Raw genomic sequence first — 19,023 nt, 5'->3', positions numbered from 1 at the left:
CTGTCGTGTCCAAAGATGTGAAGGTTCGGTGGACTGGCCATGCTAAATTGTCCCTTAGTGTCCAAAGATGTGCAGGTTAGGTGGATTGGCTATGCTAAATTGTCCCTTAGTGTCCAAAGCTGTGCGGGTTGGATGGATTGGCCATGCTAAATTGTCCCTTAGTGTCCAAAGATGTGCGGGTTACAAAGAACAAAGAACAAAGAACAATACAGCACAGGAACAGGCCCTTCGGCCCTCCAAGCCCGCGCCGCTCCCCGGTCCAGGATTGAATCCTGAATCCAGGATCCCCGCCCAATTTTCCAGCCTATCTACATACCAATATCCTATCCACCGAGCTGTCCCTCACAGCTACGATGCTTTGTTCATCACAACCTACTAACTCACCCCCACCCCCCCATTCCAGACCATGTGATCTCCAGGGAGAGGCGAAAACCCAGAGTGAAAACCCCAGGGCCAATATGGGGAAAAAAAATCTGGGAAATTCCTCTCCGACCCCCTGAGGCGATCGAAACGAGTCCAGGAGATCACAATGGCCCCGATCGGAAAATGCTTCCCAACCCTAGTCATTTCCACTTCCACGAACACCATATGAATTCCCTGCCCCCGAGACAGGTTCCCAACTATCCACAGTCTCACTCTGTACTGGCACCAGCAAGATGATCATAGAATGAAGCCTTGAAACGAGAAACCAGGAACAATTAGCCCGCGCCGCTCCCTGGTCCAAACTAGACCACTCTTTTGTATCCCTCCATTCCCACTCCGTTCATATAGCTGTCTAGATAAGTCTTAAACGTTCCCAGTGTGTCCGCCTCCACCACCTTGCCCGGCAACACATTCCAGGCCCCCACGACCCTCTGTGTGAAATATGTCCGTCTGATATCTGTGTTAAACCTCCCCCCCTTCACCTTGAACCTATGACCCCTCGTGAACGTCACCACCGACCCGGGGAAAAGCTTCCCACCGTTCACCCTATCTATGCCTTTCATAATTTTATACACCTCTATTAAGTCTCCCCTCATCCTCCGTCTTTCCAAGGAGAACAACCCCAGTTTCCCCAATCTCTCCTCAATGGATGTGTAGGTTGGATGGATTGGCTATGCTAAATTGTCCCTTACTGTCAGGGGATCTAGCTAGGGTAAATGCATAGAGTTATGGGGATAGGGCCCGGGTGGGAGTGTGGTCGGTGCAGACTCGATGGGCCGAATGGCATCCTACTGCACGGTAGGATTCTAAGATCCCACTTGCAGCCTGTAACTCAATGATGGGCAACCTAGGCTGGTGAGTGGGCTGCGTGAGTGGCCCTCCTTCATCTCAGTGGGCCGCGAGATTGAAATCGGGCTTGTTCACTTACCGTGTCCCCATGAATAAGATTCAATACATTTAATCCACGCCCAACATTTCACAATGACTTACAGAAAATGCTGCATCATTTATATTTTAATAGAATTGTCATTAGCTTCCAATGGTAAAAACAAAAGAAATATTGATACTTTGGACAGAGTTTAAAGTTTATTTATTCGTGTCACAAGCAGGCTTACATTAACACTGCAGTGAAGTTACTGCGAAATCCCCCTAGTCGCCACACTCCGGCACCTGTTCGGGTCAATCCACCTAACCAGCACGTCTTTCAGACCATGGGAGGAAACCGGAGCACCCGGAGGAAACCCACGCAGACACGGGGAGAATGTGCAAACTCCACACAGACAGTGACCCAAGCTGGGAATCGAACCCGGGTCCCTGACGCTGTGAGGCAGCAGTGCTAATCATTGTGTCACCGTCCCATCGGAGGAAAAAAAGGTAGACATTTGAGATCTATTGGAAGAAAACCTTGCTGTGGCCTGCGACACACTTGCGGACTTTCAGAGTTGTGTCATATTGATGCGCTGTTCAAATCCACAAATTAAATCCCTTTTTCTTTGCGGGTCAGATCATACAGGACTTTGCCACTTGGCCAAGTTTGGAAAATCTAATGGGTGTTTCCAAATTGACTGAGGCAGGTGTATAAGAATTAAGCATGCTTCCAACAGGGCTGCAATGGGTGCATAAGAGGTGAGGTGCCAGAGGGAATTTATGGTGACGCTGCAACTGGGGACTCCATTGAGATAAATATGTTCTTTGACTCTCTGAACATTTATGTGATGGGATAGTATATGCGTGATGCCCGACAACGGCTCTCACCTCTGGCAGTTTTGAAATTGCTTTCTTCATGGTTTTTTGTGCTACCCTCCCCCTCCCAACTCCACAACCTCCACTCTCTCTGTAACCTCCTCCAAGCCTAGCGCCCTCCGTCCTCCTCCAATTCCATCTCTTGAGCATTCCCGATTTCCATCGCTCCGCCATTGGCGGCCGTGCCCTCAGCTGCCTATCCCCCAAGCCCTGGAATTTCCTCCCTAAACCCCACCGCCCCTCAGTCTTACTTTAATGTGTAAGGTGCCACACAAAGACAAGCTGTTATTGTCGCCACTCTTGATTGGCAGTAAATAGCATTGCGGTGCCCAGAATGCACGAAAGGTGCCATGGAGAGAAGTGTCTTTTCTTCATCAACCGAGTGCAAAACGCAAGTGAGTGCTCATGGTCTGAGCTTCTATTGGGAGGAATGATTGGGTGGGGTGGGGGGGGGGGGCGGGGGGAGTGCGGCCGACAGAAGTTGGCAGCTGACTGCATGAGAAGACATCAAAAGGAAATTTGGCATGTCTGCGACGCCTCTCACCAACCTTTACAGATGCGCCATAGAAAGCATTCTTTCTGGTTGTTATCACAGCTTGGTATGGCTCCTGCTCTGCCCAAGACCGCAAGGAACTACAAAGGGTTGTGAATGTAGCCCAATCCATCACTCAAACCAGCCTCCCATCCATTGACTCTGTCTACACTTCTCGCTGCCTCGGAACAGCAGCCGGCATAATCAAGGACCCCACGCACCCCGGACATTCTCTCTTCCACCTTCTTCCATCGGGAAAAAGATACAAAAGTCTGAGGTCACGTACCAACCGACTCAAGAACAGCTTCTTCCCTGCTGCTGTCAGACTTTTGAATGGATCTACCTTGCATTAAGTTGACCTTTCTCTATACCCTAGCTATGACTGTAACACTATAGTCTGCACTCTCTCCTTTCCTTATCTATGAACGGTATGATTTGCCCAAGGGCGGCACAGTGGTTAGCACTATTGCCCCACAGCGCCAGGAAGCCGGGTTCGATTCCCAGCTTGGGTTACTGTCTGTGTGGAGTTTGCACGTTCTCCCCATGTCTGCATGCGCTCCCTCCCACAGTCCAAAGATGTGTAGGTTAGGTGCATTGGCTATGCTAAATTGCCTTAGTGTCCCGAGATGTTCAGGTTATAGGGATTAGCGGGATAAATATGTGGGGTTATGGGGATAGGGCCTGGGTTGGGTTGTTGCCGGTACAGGCTCGATGGGCCGAATGGCCCCTTTCTGAACTGTAGGGATTCTATAGTGCACGGGAACCAATACTTTTCACTGTATCCCAATACATGTGACAATAATAAATCAAATATTAAGCTGATCTTTCGCTACACCCTATCTGTGACTGTAACACTACATTATGCACCCTCTCCTTTCCTTCTCCCCTATGTACTCTATGAACGGCATGCTTTGTCTGTATAGCGCGCAAGAAACAATACTTTTCACTGTATCCCAATACATGTGACAATAATAAATCAAATCAAATACATGACTAAAGTGGATGAATTGCCGCTTTTTCCACTGCCTGCACCCGGGGGAACTTCACATCTGGCAAACAAACACAGAACCACACACATGCAACCGCTTTGGAAAAGAGGCACACTTGCTTTGGCGCTAAATCCACCTGTAAGCAGTTCTCTAAGTGAGGATCTGTTATGGCATGAAGACATTGCTTTCACTCCAGCGCATGGCCCAGGGCCCTGTTCTGTTTGATGACTCTATTTGTATATGACCATTGTTTCTGCATGGAGACAGGGCTGGGTGTGTTGGGAATGTTTGCTCCAACCTGAACTGGGTCGAGAATGTACAGCGGCAATATGATGAGATGACTGTTTGACTTAGGAGGAGGCAACAACATCTTGTTTGTTACTCAGGCTTGACATCTTTCCAGTTCCCACGCACCTCCCTTCTTCTCCCCTTCCTCCCTGGGGGCACAGACTGAGGGCAGGGCACCAGCCAGTCGTCTGCAAGTATGTGTCGCAAACAGGTGTCCTTCCAACTTGAATCGATGGGGGGGCACAGTGGTTAGCACTGCTGCCTCACAGCGGCAGGGACCCGGGTTCGATTCCCGGCTTGGGTCACTGTCTGTGTGGAGTCTGCACATTCTCCCCGTGTCAGCGTGGGTTTCCCCCGGGTGCTCCCGTTTCCTCCCACAGTAAAAGATGTGCTGGTTAGGTGGATTGGCCATGATAAATTGCCCCTTAGTGTCCAAAGATGTGCAGGTAAGGTGGATTGGCTATGCTAAATTGCCCCTTTTTGTCCAAAGATGTGCAGGTTAGGGGGATTGGCTATGCTAAATTGCCCCTTAGTGTCCAAAGATGTGCAGGTTAGGGGGATTGGCTATGCTAAATTGCCCCTTCGTGTCCAAAGGTGTGCAGGTTAGGTGGATTGGCTATGCTAAATTGCCCCTTAGTGTCCAAAGGTGTGCAGGTTAGGGGGATTGGCCATGCTAAATTGTCCATTAGTGTCCAAAGATGTGTAGGTTAGGTGGTTTGGCCATGCTAAATTGTCCATTAGTGTCCAAAGATGTGTAGGTTAGGTGGATTGGCTATGCTCAATTGCCCCTTAGTGTCCAAAGATGTGTAGGTTAGGTGGATTGGCTATGCTCAATTGCCCATTAAGTGTCCTGGGATGCATCGGTTAGAGGGATTAGTAGGGCAAATATATGGGGATAGGGTCTGGGTTGGATTGTTGTCGGTGCAGACTCAATGGGCCGAATGGCCTCCTTCTGCACTGTAGAGTTTCTATGATTCATACATCAGTCCCGACCTCTCCGGCAACTTGAACCCGTTCTCTCTCTGCCGATGCTGCCAGACCAGCTGAATATTTCCAGTGTGTTCCGGCTTTTTTTTGCAGATTGCCAGTAGCTGCAGTGTTTTGCTTCAGGACACACCCAGTTTTGGAATCAGAAACATTGCCTTCCTGCTGGCACTAGGCCAGCACTGCCTGACAAGACAAGATGGATGCCAGGGCTGACATTCGACACCCTTCTCCTTTTAACTTGCACAACTGTCAGCAGTGTAAATATCCAGTGCTTTCTGGAGATATTACGTTTGATACGATGCATGCAACAGCTTGCTGAGAAATATTATTTCACAAGCTAGGCTCCTAAATTACAAAGCCCACTTGACATCATAAACAACCCTTGACACAGCATTGCTTACCTCAGCAAGCAGAATAATTAATCTCAAGCTCCTATTGAGAGAAAAAAAACTCACTTAGTGAGAAGATTGGAGGTGGGCGAAGTGGCCTAAACCAGAGAGCGCAAGAGATCCGTTGTCAGAGATAGCCAGCACAGAATCAGGCCCTTCGGCCCAACTCATCCACGCCAACCAGGTTTCCACAACTGAAGTAAAGTGTATTTATTAGTGTCACAAGTCAGCTTACATTAACTGGAATAAAGTTACTGTGAAAATCCCTCGGTCGCCACACTCCTGTTCGGGTACACAGAGGGAGAATTTAGCACGGCCAATCCACCTAACCCGCACGTCTTTCTGATTGTGGGAGGAAACCGGAGCACCCGGAGGAAACCCACGCAGACACGGGGAGATCGTGCAGACTCCGCACAGAGTGACCCAAGCCGGGAACCGAACCCGGGTCCCTGGCGCTGTGAGGCAGCAGTGCTAACCACTGTGCCACCGTGACTGCAGGTCAACATCGAGCTGGACTGTGTAACCAGCAGTGAACAAAGAAAATTACAGCACAGGAACAGGCCCTTCGGCCCTCCAAGCCTGCACCGACCATGCTGCCCGACTGAACTAAAACCATCTACCCTTCCGGGGACCACTTCCCTCTATTCCCATCCTATTCATGGATTTGTCAAAACTCACTATCATATCTGCTTCCACTACCTCCCTCCACTCACTGTGGGCACCCACCACTCACTGTGTATTATAGAAATCATAGAAACCCTACAGTGCAGAAGGAGGCCATTCGGCCCATCAAGTCTGCACCGACCACAATCCCACCCAGGGAAATGTGCCTCGTACATCTCCTTTAAACCTTGCCCCTTAAACCTGTGCCCCCTAGTAATTGACTCTTCCACCCTGGGGAAAAAGCTTCTGACTATCCACTCTGTCCATGCTCCTCATAATCTTGTAAACGAGCCAGTGTTCGAACCAAAAGGCCGAATCTCCAGGGAAGAGAAATTTAATGAATCCCAAGCGCGTTGTGTAAGAATAAACATTCTGGAGAGAGCCAGAATGGACACAGGCTGCCGAATGGCCTCCCTCAAGTGACGCAAAATTTTAAGACTCCACAACACGAGTCGTTTTGACACCAATAACCCAACACAAGTGAAAAATTGCGCTTTATTTTTCCAATATGTACACATAAGTTGGATCACAACCCATGAAGAATGCAATACATCAGTTAAAACACACTCCAGTTAGTTCAAATACACCAGTGGGACGTGCCAAAACCTTGCTGGGTTCAGTTCGGGGACGACTGGCCACCTAGTTGCCTTTCGAGCCAGATTAGCATGGTTAAAAAGTGAAGGTGGAGTCGGAGCAGCATCGATTGGAGGCCAAGGAATAACCCTTAAGCAAGCCCGCCTGGCTGCTGGCTTTTGCAAAGCGACTGGCATTGTTCAAGCCCCACACCAGACACCCGAGTCCATAATCTGTTTATGCTGCCCGCGCGGTACTAGAGGGAGTGCTACACTGTTGACAGCGCCATCTTGCCATTGAGATGGAAGAACAGATGGGGCCTCGATTTCTCTGTTGGACGTACAAAAAAAACACCCACGACTCAGCGTGGAAAAAAAACAAAAGAGTCGGGGAACAGTGTCCAAGCCAACATTCATCCCCTTGCTCGTCAATAAAACAGCTCAAAAAGGCCAAGTTGTCACATTTCTGTTTGTGGGAGCTTGCTCTGCACAAAATGGCAGTCACATTTCCGCCATTGCAATTGTGACGACCCTTCTTAAGGACTTTTGGGGCATGCCAAGGTCAGAATCAACATGGCTGTTTTCTCTTTTCTATTGGCCAGAGTGCGATTGGCGATCGCAGTGCCTGGCTGGAAGTGGTGCGTGCAGGGTTAGAATTCAGTCAAGGAGGCGGCAAAGTTGGAGGTGGAGAGAGTGGAAGACATGCCTAAACCACCTTTGCTCAACTCGATCCGGTGGCTCTGCTGCATGTGTGGGCACTGGGCAAAAAGACAGACTCAGGCTCGGGTGTGATGAATCCACACCTTTTGCCCTTCACTCCAATTCCACATGAATGCCTAAAGAGTTAATATCGAGAGGCCTTTCCATCAACAGCTGATGCCAATATGTACGAGCCAATATGGCTTCTCTGTGGCCCAGCATGCACTGCAGCAGCCAATAAATAAAAAGAACGCCATCAGAGATGCGCTCAGTGTTACCTTGCTTCTAAAATGTTGGCAACTTCAGAAGGAGCACATGGCATTTTGGAAATCTGGACAATTTTGGGGGTGGAGTTGGCCCTTTGGGAGTGTGAGAGGGGCGGCAAAGATGGAGGGAAGAGGCATTCTGGGAGTGTGCGCGGGATGGCAAAGAGAGGGAACAGGCATTCTGGGAATGAGAGAGAGGATGGCAGAGAGGGGGAACAGGCATTCTGAGAGTGTGTGTGGGATGGCAAAGAGAAGAAAGAGGCATTCTGGGAGTGTGTGCGAAATGGAAGAGAGAGGGGGAAGAGGCATTCTGAGAGTGAGAGAGAGGATGGAAAAGATGGAGGGAACAGGCATTTTGGGAGTGTAGGGTGGGCAAGGGTTACGAGAATCGCCCCCCCTCCCCCTGCCCCCCTGTCATATTTGCAGGCAGCCTTTCCCACACCCAACGGAAGCCAAGGAGTGCTGTAGACCCGGCAGATGGACAGATGCCAGCTTGCCTGCCCACCTCACCCAGCAAGACTTTGGCCAGTCAATCGAGCAGTGTGGGCCCTTTTTCGGAGGCCGTGCAGCATTCGAAATCGTATTAGCAGCATGAAGAAAACAAATTTACAAATACCGTCACCAATCACAACAGCATAGGAGGCCCCATAGAAAAATATTCAAACAGTGAAGCAATTTGTTTATACAACAGCAGTAGTCTTCAACTGGCCCAAAGCACGTCAAAAATCAAAATACAAGCTCTACAATATCAAGTTTCACATCATAACAAAAGTATTTACAATGTAACGATTTCTATTTGCATACCGTGAGGTAATTTTTTTAAAAAAAAAGACAGGTGTAAGTCAGTAGTCTACAATACAACGAGCATTTTCCATGTGCAGTACATGCCAATTAACTTTGGCATTTCAGTGCCAGGACGTGTTCAGCAGGTCACCATACCATCTGCACAGAGAGGTAAAGCATCTGCCAACCTTTTTGCTACACGGTCATACCGACTCAGGAAGGTGTACCGACCTCACTGCTGTGCCAACCGGGGGAGGGAGGGGAAGGAGGAGGAGCTCAATAAAAGCAGAGAACCACTAAGTTCACATTTATCACTGTTGCCCAGGTGGTGCGACACGGTGGCACAGTCGTTAGCACTGCTGCCTCTCAGCGCCAGGGACCCGGGTTCAATTCCGGCCTGGAGTCACTGCCTGTGTGGAGTCTGCATATTCTCCCCGTGTCTGCGTGGGTTTCCTCTGGGTGCTGCGGTTTCCTCCCACAGTCCAAAGATGGCAGCTTAGGTGGATTGGCCATGCTAAATTGCCCCTTAGTGTCAGGGGGACTAACAGCATAAATATATGGGGTTACGGGGTAGGGCCTGGGTGGGATTGCTGTTGGTGCACACGTGATGGGCCGAATGGCCTCGTTCTGCACTGTAGGGATTCCATGGTAACAGAATGATGTTTGATTGGAGATTTCCTCCTCACTCCCCAGCGATTGTATGGACTATGAGGCCTGTTGAGAGAGGCCTCGCTATGACAACGGTGCCCCTTGAAATGTGAAGAGTAGGCCCCTCACTGTGGCAGTCAGACAATAAACCCGTTCAGCCATTATTCAAAACCAAAATCAGGAGTGACTGAACCGCCATGTTTTGATTCTGAAGTGCCTCCAAGATGGCCGACAACTGGACAACCCAGCGACACTTCGTTAGGGAAATGAGGCGATTGTTTTGATTTGAAAAAAAGTCAGGTGTTGGTTCAGTCGGCAAATACACGGGTGTGTTGCAGCTCAATCAGGTATACGGTTCAATTCTCGGTCTGCACAAGAGTTAAGATAGCCTCTCTCTCTCTAGAGAGAGAGAGTAAAAATGGGACCATGAAAAAGGGTGGAGGGTAACCTTTCTCATGAGGTACATTAAAACACTTCAAAATCTGGAGTGAATTCAACAGGGGTGGGGGGGTTGGGGAACAACGAGCCCAATAAACAAATCTACGTTCACCTCACATGCTAGATTTTGCAATTGCCGCCAACCATTGACTCTTTCTCCCCCCACTCCCGAAGTATTATGTTTAAAAAAAAAACCAGCCATCAACAACCGCAAAAGAATGTTGCTGGGCCAGTTACGGAACAAAAAAAACTGGCTGGGTGACAAAGGGGGAGGGGGCAGAGCAGAGACCAAAAGAAACGTTTACCATCTTTCTTCCTTACCAAACTGAAGCATGGGTTCCAGGCTTCCGGGAGGTGCCAACGGCTCCTTGTACACAACTGGAGCACTGACGCACCACCCGTCCTCCTTCAGTGCAAAGCTGCGAGGAAGGCTCAAGGAACCCAGGAGGACTCGAGTGGCAACACCTGGTCCTCGCCAACCCCTGCCAACTGGTATGGGGGTCTTTGATCCAGCCGCCATCCTGGGGGGGGGGGGGGGGAACAATCACTCCAATACCCGAACACAGTTCCCAATTCAAACCTTCGACGATCGTCGCCTCAAACCACTTCCCTTCAGAGTTTAGTCAATTTAGCCTCATTCTCTTCACACAGCCGCCATTTTGGGATGACCCACAAATCGACAACAATGCACCCGACTAAGCTACGCGGACAATAGTGCGCGCACGTCACGCAACTGCCCGGGCAACGTCCATTGAACCCCCCCCCTGTACGGCCAAGGAGGCAGCCAGCCAGTCAGTTAGCCAGGCTTCACGGCAGATTACATTTTCTGTTGATAAAATTTGCCACAAGTAATAATCTAAAAACCGGTTAGTCTAAAAAAACAAGGGATCGGAGAGCTCGGGTTTCAATCAATTGGGCTTCTTTGGCCCCACCTACTTGGCAATTCCATTTCATTTGTACAGCTAGAAATGTCCTCCTTACACTGACATTAAGAAAAAAAATTTACATTAATTCGTAAAACAAAGGAAACAATTTGCTTGGGGATGGTGGAGGGGACCCACTGTTGAAGGAACACGTTGCAATTTCAAAACAAGCCAAGTAGTTTCAAGGTTGGCGCAAAAAAAACCAACTTGCGGTCGCCAATTTTTAGGCCTAACTCTCACCGTGTCGGGAAGCCATCTTTGCTCCCTCTCCTGTCACGAAAAATTACCACTTCCCTATCAAAATACGATCCACAAGCAATTCCTAATACTTATCGTAGCCTTGGTTTATGTTTTCCCTCAACCCTCCCCCGCCCCATTCGCCAACCCTCCCCCGTCAAATAAAAGAGGATACTTTTTCCAGTCAACACTTCAGCAGGATTGGTTCTTTGTGTAGTGAGGTAGACTTTGGCCAAAGCGGCAGCAGGTGGTGCGTAGGTTCGATTCCCCGCAGTGCCCTGCTTCTCTCTCTCCCACCTCCCCCCGGCTCCTCAGATCTTGACGTCTTCTTGAATGCTCAGCTGCGACAACGCTTTCTTGATGCGGAGAGCCGTCAACCGAGCGGCGCCATTGGCGTACCAGCACTCCCGCATGATCTTGGTCATGACACGCAGCGCCTGCATTCAAAGGGGAAGTGGACAACAGTCAGCAAGCATCACCACGTGCAGAGTTGGCCCCCTTCTTTTTTTTTCCCTCAAGAAAGTCCCACCACCACCGGTGACCCTTTCTCGAGGCAAGAGCTGCCCAAACTCAATCCCAACCAGGCATATCTCATCCCAGCCTGCCCACAGTGGAGTCACTCTCGTAACCTGGGGAGACAGCAGCTAATTTACACACTGTAATCTGGGGTGGCACAGTGGTTAGCACTGCTGCCTCACAGCGCCAGGGACCCGGGTTCAATTCCCGGCCTCGGGTCACTGTCTGGGTGGAGTCTGCACGTTCTCCCCGTGTCTGCGTGGGTTTCCTCCGGTTTTCTCTCAAAGTCCAAAGATATGTAGGTGGATTGGCCGTGCTAAATTGCCCCTTGGATAAAAGCAAATGACTGCGGATGCTGGAATCTGAAACCAAAAGAGAAAATGCTGGAAAATCTCAGCAGGCCTGGCAGCATCCTTCACCCTGCTGTATAATTATCTCCCACTTTCTATACCTTTTAGCTTTGACAAAGGGTCGCCTGGACTCGAAACATCAGCTCTTTTCTCTCCCCACAGGTGCAGCCAGACCTGCTGAGATTTTCCAGCATTTTCTCTTTTGGTAAATTGCCCCTTAGTGTCCAAAGATGTGCAGGTTAGGTGGATTGGCCATGCTAAATTGCCCCTTAGTGTCCAAACATGTGTAGGTTAAGTTTTAAAGTTTATTTATTATTGTCACAAGTAGGCTTACATTAACACTGCAATGAAGTTACTGTGAAAATCCCCCAGTCGCCACACTCCGGCGCCTGTTCAGGTACACCGAGGGAGAATTTAGCACGGCCAATGCACCTAACATACACGTCTTTCAGACTGTGGGAGGAAACCGGTGCACCCGGAGGAAACCCACGCAGACACGGGGAGAACGTGCAGACTCCGCACAGACAGTGACCCAAGTCAGGAATTGAACCCGGGTCCCTGGCACTGCCAGGTAGTGCCCACCATTGTACCACCCCAGTGTGAGTTAGCAGGATAGGCCATGCCCCTTAGTGTCAGGGGGAACTAGCAGGGTAAATACGTGGGGTTACAGGGATAAGGCCTGGGTGGGATTGTCGTTGGTACAGACTGGATGGGTCGAGCGGCCTCTCCTGCACTGTACGGAATCTATAAAACTCACACAATGGGGTGGCCGGAGAATGCACCTCTGTGGATTGAGGGGTAAATATTGGCCGGTGCCCTGGGGGAGAGCTCTGCTGTCCTTCTGAAAAACAGTGCCATCTTTGACAGGGAGGGCAGACGGGCCCTCAGTTTAACATCTCACCTCAGCCACCCCACCCTCCCTCAGTGTCACACCGTTATTGAAGGGGCAATCTCAGGAGTGGCGCACCATAGCAACAGAATCAATAGCTCACTGCAAAATGGGGCTTGGGCCTCCAACGGCCGAGACCTTTCAGGATAGCAGAATCCTCTCAAACAAAGTTTCTACGAACTCCCTCTCCCCACCCCAAAACACACAAACGGCCTTACCTCATGAGTATGCCAAATACTGGGGACATTTGGCCTCAGGTTCTGTTCACACACAACCTTCCTCATTTCCTCTATGGAGGGGTCAGAGGGCACAAGGTCAAAATATGGCAGCTGATAATCCTCATGGATTCCTGCAGAGGTGGGGGGGGGGAAAAACATAAATTAAAAGAAGGAACTGTCAAATTATCAAAAGATGAAGCCTTTGGGGTTGTTCTCCATCTTATCTGAAAATGTAAAGATGAGTTGATGAGACGCATGAGGGAGGTGGGGGGGGGGGGGCAACATTGGTCTAAAATACAAGAACAATTCTCCCGAGAGAGAGAAAAATTGCCATTACAGTCCCTACATTCACAGGTGGACAACTGCTACCTCAGGACTGTGATGTAACAAGAGTTGGCATCTTGACTAACAGCCCACATGCCCATCACTATTTGCCCCCATTTAAGTCAAAATGTATTGCCGGTGAGGCAACGCTCAATAAATCTTGCAAAGCATTTCTTCCCCTCCCCCGCTCTCCAGTCCCAGGTGACTATTGGCTGCTCTCCCCTTTGAGGGGGACAGCTGACTGGTGGCGATTTAACCTGAGGGTCACCACATCTCAGGCAAGGGGCAAGGTTGAGAAGAGAGGTTTACAGCATGGATACAGGCCTTTTGGCCCAACTTGTCCATGCCGCCCTTTTTTTTAAACCCCCAAGCTACTCCCAATTGCCCGCATTTGGTCCATATCCCTCGATACCCATCGTACCCATGTAACTGTTTATATGCCTTTTAAAAGACAAAATTGTACCTGCCTCTACTACTACCTCTGGCAGCTTGTTCCAGACACTCACCACCCTCTGTGAAAAAATTGCCCCTTTGGACACCTTTTGTATCTCTCCCCTCTCACCTTAAACCTATGCCCTCTAGTTTTAGACTCCCTTACCTTTGGGAAAAGATATTGACTATCTAGCTTATCTGTGCCCCTCATTATTTTGGAGACCACGATAAGATCACCCCTCAGCCTCCTACGCTCCAGGGAAAGAAGTCCCAGTCTATCCAGCCTCTCCTTATAACTTAAACCATCAAATCCCGGCAGCATCCTTGTAAATCTCTTCTGCACTCCTAGTTTAATAATATCCTTTCTATAATAGGGTGACCAGAATTGCACACAGTATTCCAAGTGTGGCCTTACCAATGTCTTGTACAACTTCAACAAGATGTCCCAACTCCTGTATTTAATGTTCTGACCGATGAAACCAAGCATGCTGAATGCCTTCTTCATCACTCTATCCACCTGTGACTCCACTTTCAAGGAGTTATGAACATGTACCCCGAGATCTCTTTGCTCTGTAACTCTCCCCAACGCCCTACCATTAACTGAGTAAATCCTGCTCTGGTGGCCTTCGTGAGTAATTTCAGCCGGTACGGGAATCGAACCCGCGCTGTTGCTCTGCATCATGGGCGACACAGTGGTTAGCGCTGCTGCCTCACAGCACCAGGGACCCGGGTTCGATTCCCGGCTCGGGTCACTGTCTGTGTGGAGTCTGCACGTTCTCCCCATGTCTGCGTGGGTTTCCTCCGGGTGCTCAGGTTTCCTCCCACAGTCCAAAGATGTGCAGGTTAGGTGGATTGGCCATGATAAATTGCCCCTTGGTGTCAGGGCGACTAGCAAGGTAAATACCTGGGGTTAGGGCCTGGGTGGGATTGTGGTCAGTGCAGACTCAATGGCCTCCTCCTGCACTGTCAGGATTCTACAAACCAAGTCATCCAGCCAACTGAGCTAAACCAGCCTGAGTGGACTGACAAAGATGTCATGGACACAAGACAAAGGGAGTGTTCACCTTCTTTATTCTTTAACGCTGCCATTAATGCTCCATTTGTCTTGAACCATGACATCTACCGATGAGCCTATCGCCCAGATAAGCATCAACTTCAGGAAGCCTAGTGGAGAACATGTCCCTGTCTCATCAACAGGGATGAAGTAGAAATGGTCGAGCGCTTCAAGTTTTTAGGTGTCCAGATCACCAACAACCTGTCGGGATAAAAGGTGAGCTAGCTAGATGGGTGGAGAACTGGCTTAGCCATAGAAGACAGAGGGTAACAGTGGAGGGGTCTTTTTCCGGTTGGAGGTCTGTGACTAGTGGAGTTCCGCAGGGCTCTGTACTGGGACCTCTGCTATTTGTGATATATATAAATGATTTGGAGGAAGATGTAGCTGGTGTGATCAGTAAGTTTGCGGACGACACGAAGATTGCTGGAGTTGCGGATAGTGATGAACATTGTCAGAGAATACAGCAGGATATAGATAGGCTGGAACATTGGGCGGAGAAATGGCAGATGGAATTTAATCCAGATAAATGCGAAGTTATGCATTTCGGTAGATCTAATGTAAGGGGGAGCTATACAATAAATGGCAGAACCATCAGGAGTATAGACACACAGGGGGACCTGGGTGTACAAGTCCACAGATCCTTAAAGGTGGCAGCACAGGTGGAGAGGGCGGTCAAGAAGGCATATGGCATGCTTGCCTTTATTGGACAGGGCACAGAATATAAAAGTTGGTATATGATGATGCAGCTGTATAGAACGATGGTTAGGCCACATTTGGAGTACTGCATCCAGTTCTGGTCGCCACACTACCAGAAGGACGTGGAGGCTTTGGCGAGAATACAGAGAAGGTTTACCAGGATGTTGCCTGGTCTGGAGGGTCTTAGCTATGAGGAGAGATTGGGTAAACTGGGGTTGTTCTCCCTGGAAAGACGGAGGATGAGGGGCGACCTAATAAAGGTGTGTAAAATTATGAAGGGCATAGATAGGGTGAACAGTGGGAAGCTTTTTCCCAGATCGGAGGTGACGAACACAAGGGGTCACGGGTTCAAGGTGAGGGGGGCAAGGTTCAACACAGATGTCAGAGGGACGTATTTTACACAGAGGGTGGTGGGGGCCTGGAATGCACTGCCGGACAAGGTGATTGAGGCGGACACGCTGGGATCGTTTAAGACTTATCTGGATAACCACATGAACAGACTGGGAATAGAGGGATACAAACGAATGGTCTAGTTGGGCACATGAGCAGCGCAGGTTTGGAGGGCCGAAGGGCCTGTTCCTGTGCTGTATTGTTCTTTGTTCGTTCTGTCCTGGTCCCCCCCACGCCGACGCTATAGTTAAGAAAGCCCCAACAACGCCTCTACTTTCTCAGAAGACGAAGGAAATTCAGCATGTCAGCGACGACTCTCACCATCTTTTACAGATGCTCCATAGAAAGCATTCTTTCTGGTTGTATCACAGCTTGGTCTGGGCTCCTGCTCTGCCCAAGACCACAAGAAACTACAAAGGGTTGTGAATGTAGCCCAGTCCATCACTCAAACCAGCCTCCCATCCATTGACTCCGTCTACACTTCCCGCTGCCTCGGAAAAGCAGCCAGCATAATTAAGGACCCCACGCACCCCGGACAGTCTCTCTTCCACCTTCTTCCGTCGGGAAAAAGATACAAAAGTCTGATGTCACGTACCAACCGACTCAAGAACAGCTTCTTCCCTGCTGCTGTCAGACTTTTGAATGGACCTGCCTCATATTAAGCTGATCTTTCTCTACACCCTAGCTATGACTAACACTACATTCGGCACTCTCTCCTTTCCTTCTCTATGAACGGTATGCTTTGCACGCAAGAAACAATACTTTTCACTTTTTCCCAATACATGTGACAATAATAAATCAAATATTAGGCTGATCTTTCTGTACACCCTAGTTACGATTGTAACACAACATTCTGCACCCTCTCCTTTCCTTCTCCCCTATGTACTCTATGAACGGTATGCTTTGTCTGTATAGCGCGCAAGAAACAATACTTTTCACTGTATCCCAGTACATGTGACAATAATAAATCAAATCCACAGCTCAGTACCTCCTGTGGAGCATCTGCGGGCAATCTCCCAGTACACCAGGCCGAGAGCGTAAATGTCAGCACACTTGAAGGAGTCGAAGTGTTGCATGTTGATTGTCTCGTCCAGTACTTCAGGGGCCATGTACCTTCAAAGAGAATACAGAGGCAGGTCGTCAATGCAACAAGGGCACAACGCACAAAAATTACAGCCAGACAGAAGCAAATATCAAATTAAAAACAGTCGACCTTCCAAACGTGTCGGAATAGCAATAAGCCTCGTGGGGCAGGCCGCACAAAGCATTGGAAGCAGCTCTTCAGAAGCTGGTCTCACCCACAGTGCACCTACCCCATTTCAATGTCTTTTCGCAGCGAGGGCAGGGACGTCACGTTCTTTGGGAAAGGGCAGGCTGCGGCTGTTTTCTCCAGTAAAAAGGTAGGACAGTGTGGGCGGTACAGTGGTTAGCACTGCTGCCTCACAGCGCCAGGGACCCGGGTTCAATTCCGGCCTCGGGTGTGGAGTTTGCACGTTCTCCCCGTGTCTCTGTGGGTTTCCTCTAGTTTCCTCCCACATTCCGAGAGACGTGCATTGGCCGTGCTAAATTCTCCCTCAGTGTACCTGAACAGGAGTGGGGCGACTCGGGGATTTTCACAGTAACTTCGTTGCGGTGTTAATGTAAGCCTACTTGCGACACTGATAAATAAAACTTTAAACGAGTTGGGTTTCGTATTCCAGTAAATCATCCGTATAATTTCTCCAGTGCTCTGATACGCGGAGACATTACTTTCCTTTTAACTTGCAGAGACTGTGTGGATAAAAGTAAAATACTGCGGATGCTGGAATCTGAAACAAAAACAGAAAATGCTGGAAAAACTCAGCAGGTCTGACAGCATCTGAGGAGAGAGAATAGAGATAATGTTGAGAGTCTGGATGACCCTTCGCCAGAGTAATGAAGGGTCATCCAGACTCGAAACGTTAGCTCTATTCTCTCCATGATGTGGAGATGCCGGCGTTGGACTGGGGTAAACACAGTCAGAAGTCTCACAACACCAGGTTAAAGTCCAACAGGTTTATTTGGTAGCACATTAGTATTCTCTCCCCACAGATGCCGTCTGATCTGCTGAGATTTTCCCGCATTTTCTGTCTGCACGTTCTCCCAGTGTGTGGGTTTCCTCCGGGTGCTCTGGTTTCAACCCACACTCCAAAGATGTGCTGGTTAGGTGGATTGGCCGTGCTAAATTGCCCCTTAAGTGTCAGGGGGATTAGGAGGGTAAGTACGTGGGGTTATGGGAATAGGGCCTGGGTGGGATTGTTGTCGGTGCAGACTCGATGGGCCGAATGGCCGAAATCAGCCCGATTCCCGGTTTCAGGCAGCAATAACTTTTCAGCAGTGCAATGGTTAAAAATTCATGAAATAAATAAGCTCAAGAGTTTGCAACGTTTCTAGGTTATCCTATTTAGTGATATTGGTTTGGGTTGGCTGATGGCTATTTTCAATCGTCACCCATTTGGCACACAGGTTGATGCCTCCAAGGTAGGCCTCACTGGCTTCCTGCAAAGCTCCACTCAAACCTCAGAGCAGTTTGGCAGTCCCGGGCAAATTTACCGATCGCCAATATTATTTTGCCCCTTTTGGGGAAACAGATTATCAAAATAGGGTCACGGTTCAACAGGGGCCGTAACCGCCAGCAACAGAACGGCCTACTCTCCAAATTCGCCGCACAAAGGCCCAGGCCTCACAACAGCGCTTCCATCACCTCAACTCCAGACTGCATTCAGATCTCTAAATCCGATGGTTTATGATCCGTCATATGAGGAGAGACTAAGTCGATTAGGATTATATTCACTGGAGTTAAGAGTGAGAGGGGATCTCATAGAAACTTATAAAATTTTAACAGCGTTAGACAGGGTAGATCAGGATATTGAATTCAATGATCAGCCGTGATCAAAACAAATGGCAGAACAGGCTCGAAGGGCTGAATGGCCTCCTCCTGCTTCTAGTTTCTATAGCTCACCACCCCATCCGTTGTGTCAGGCCGACACAGGAGTTACCATGGCAACATGTGGTGCCCAATGCAGCTCCTGCCACCAATAAAAAAGGTCTTCTCCACCGCCCCCTCCCCCCAAATGCTGAAATATAATATGGGGAATGGGATATTCTGCTATTCCTCAGAGGGCAAAGGTCACACAGATAGAGGGGATGAACACAATTGAATTGGTACCGTTTTGTGCCCACTCTCTGATTGGGCGCTATGTCGATGGTGTCAGTTAGCGAGTCATGCCGGACAGCCAGTCCCAGGTCAGCAATCGCACAGGTGCCGTTCTTCTTCACCAAGATATTTTTGGACTTCAAGTCTCGATGGGCAATGCCAGGCTTACCTGAAAAGACACAAGGCAAACATTCAGTTAGTGCAGGAGGTGTCCGTTCAGCCCATCGAGCCCGCAGACTATAATCCCACCCAGGGCTGTATCCCCATCACCCCATGTATTCACCTCCTGACACTAATTCCCCTGACACTAAGGGGCAATTTACCATGGCCAATCCACCTAACCTACACATCTTTGGACACTAAGGGGCAATTTAGCATGGCCAATCCACCTAACCTGCA

The 19,023-nt window shown here is 49.3% G+C and overlaps 2 protein-coding genes across 3 annotated transcripts in view; both read right to left on the bottom strand.

The window, feature by feature from the left end:
• LOC144481893 (Golgi reassembly-stacking protein 2-like) overlaps positions 1-19,023 on the bottom strand; it is a 739,438-nt gene that overhangs the window by 46,493 nt on the left and 673,922 nt on the right. The gene's annotated exons all lie outside the window — the stretch shown is intronic.
• LOC144481892 (activin receptor type-1B-like) overlaps positions 6,496-19,023 on the bottom strand; it is an 85,896-nt gene continuing 73,368 nt past the window's right edge. For both annotated transcript variants that reach the window (XM_078201054.1, XM_078201055.1), the window contains 4 exons: positions 18,637-18,793; positions 16,438-16,562; positions 12,554-12,684; positions 6,496-11,017 (listed from right to left, as the gene is read on the bottom strand). In XM_078201054.1, coding sequence (XP_078057180.1) covers positions 10,892-11,017; positions 12,554-12,684; positions 16,438-16,562; positions 18,637-18,793 — 539 coding nt within the window. In that variant the 3' untranslated portion in view covers positions 6,496-10,891. The remainder of the gene's footprint in view (positions 11,018-12,553; positions 12,685-16,437; positions 16,563-18,636; positions 18,794-19,023) is intronic.

The sequence above is a fragment of the Mustelus asterias genome, chromosome X (genome assembly GCF_964213995.1).
Source record: "Mustelus asterias chromosome X, sMusAst1.hap1.1, whole genome shotgun sequence".
Classification (NCBI taxonomy): Eukaryota; Metazoa; Chordata; class Chondrichthyes; order Carcharhiniformes; family Triakidae; genus Mustelus; species Mustelus asterias.
This window is presented reverse-complemented; position numbering and strand designations above follow the sequence as displayed.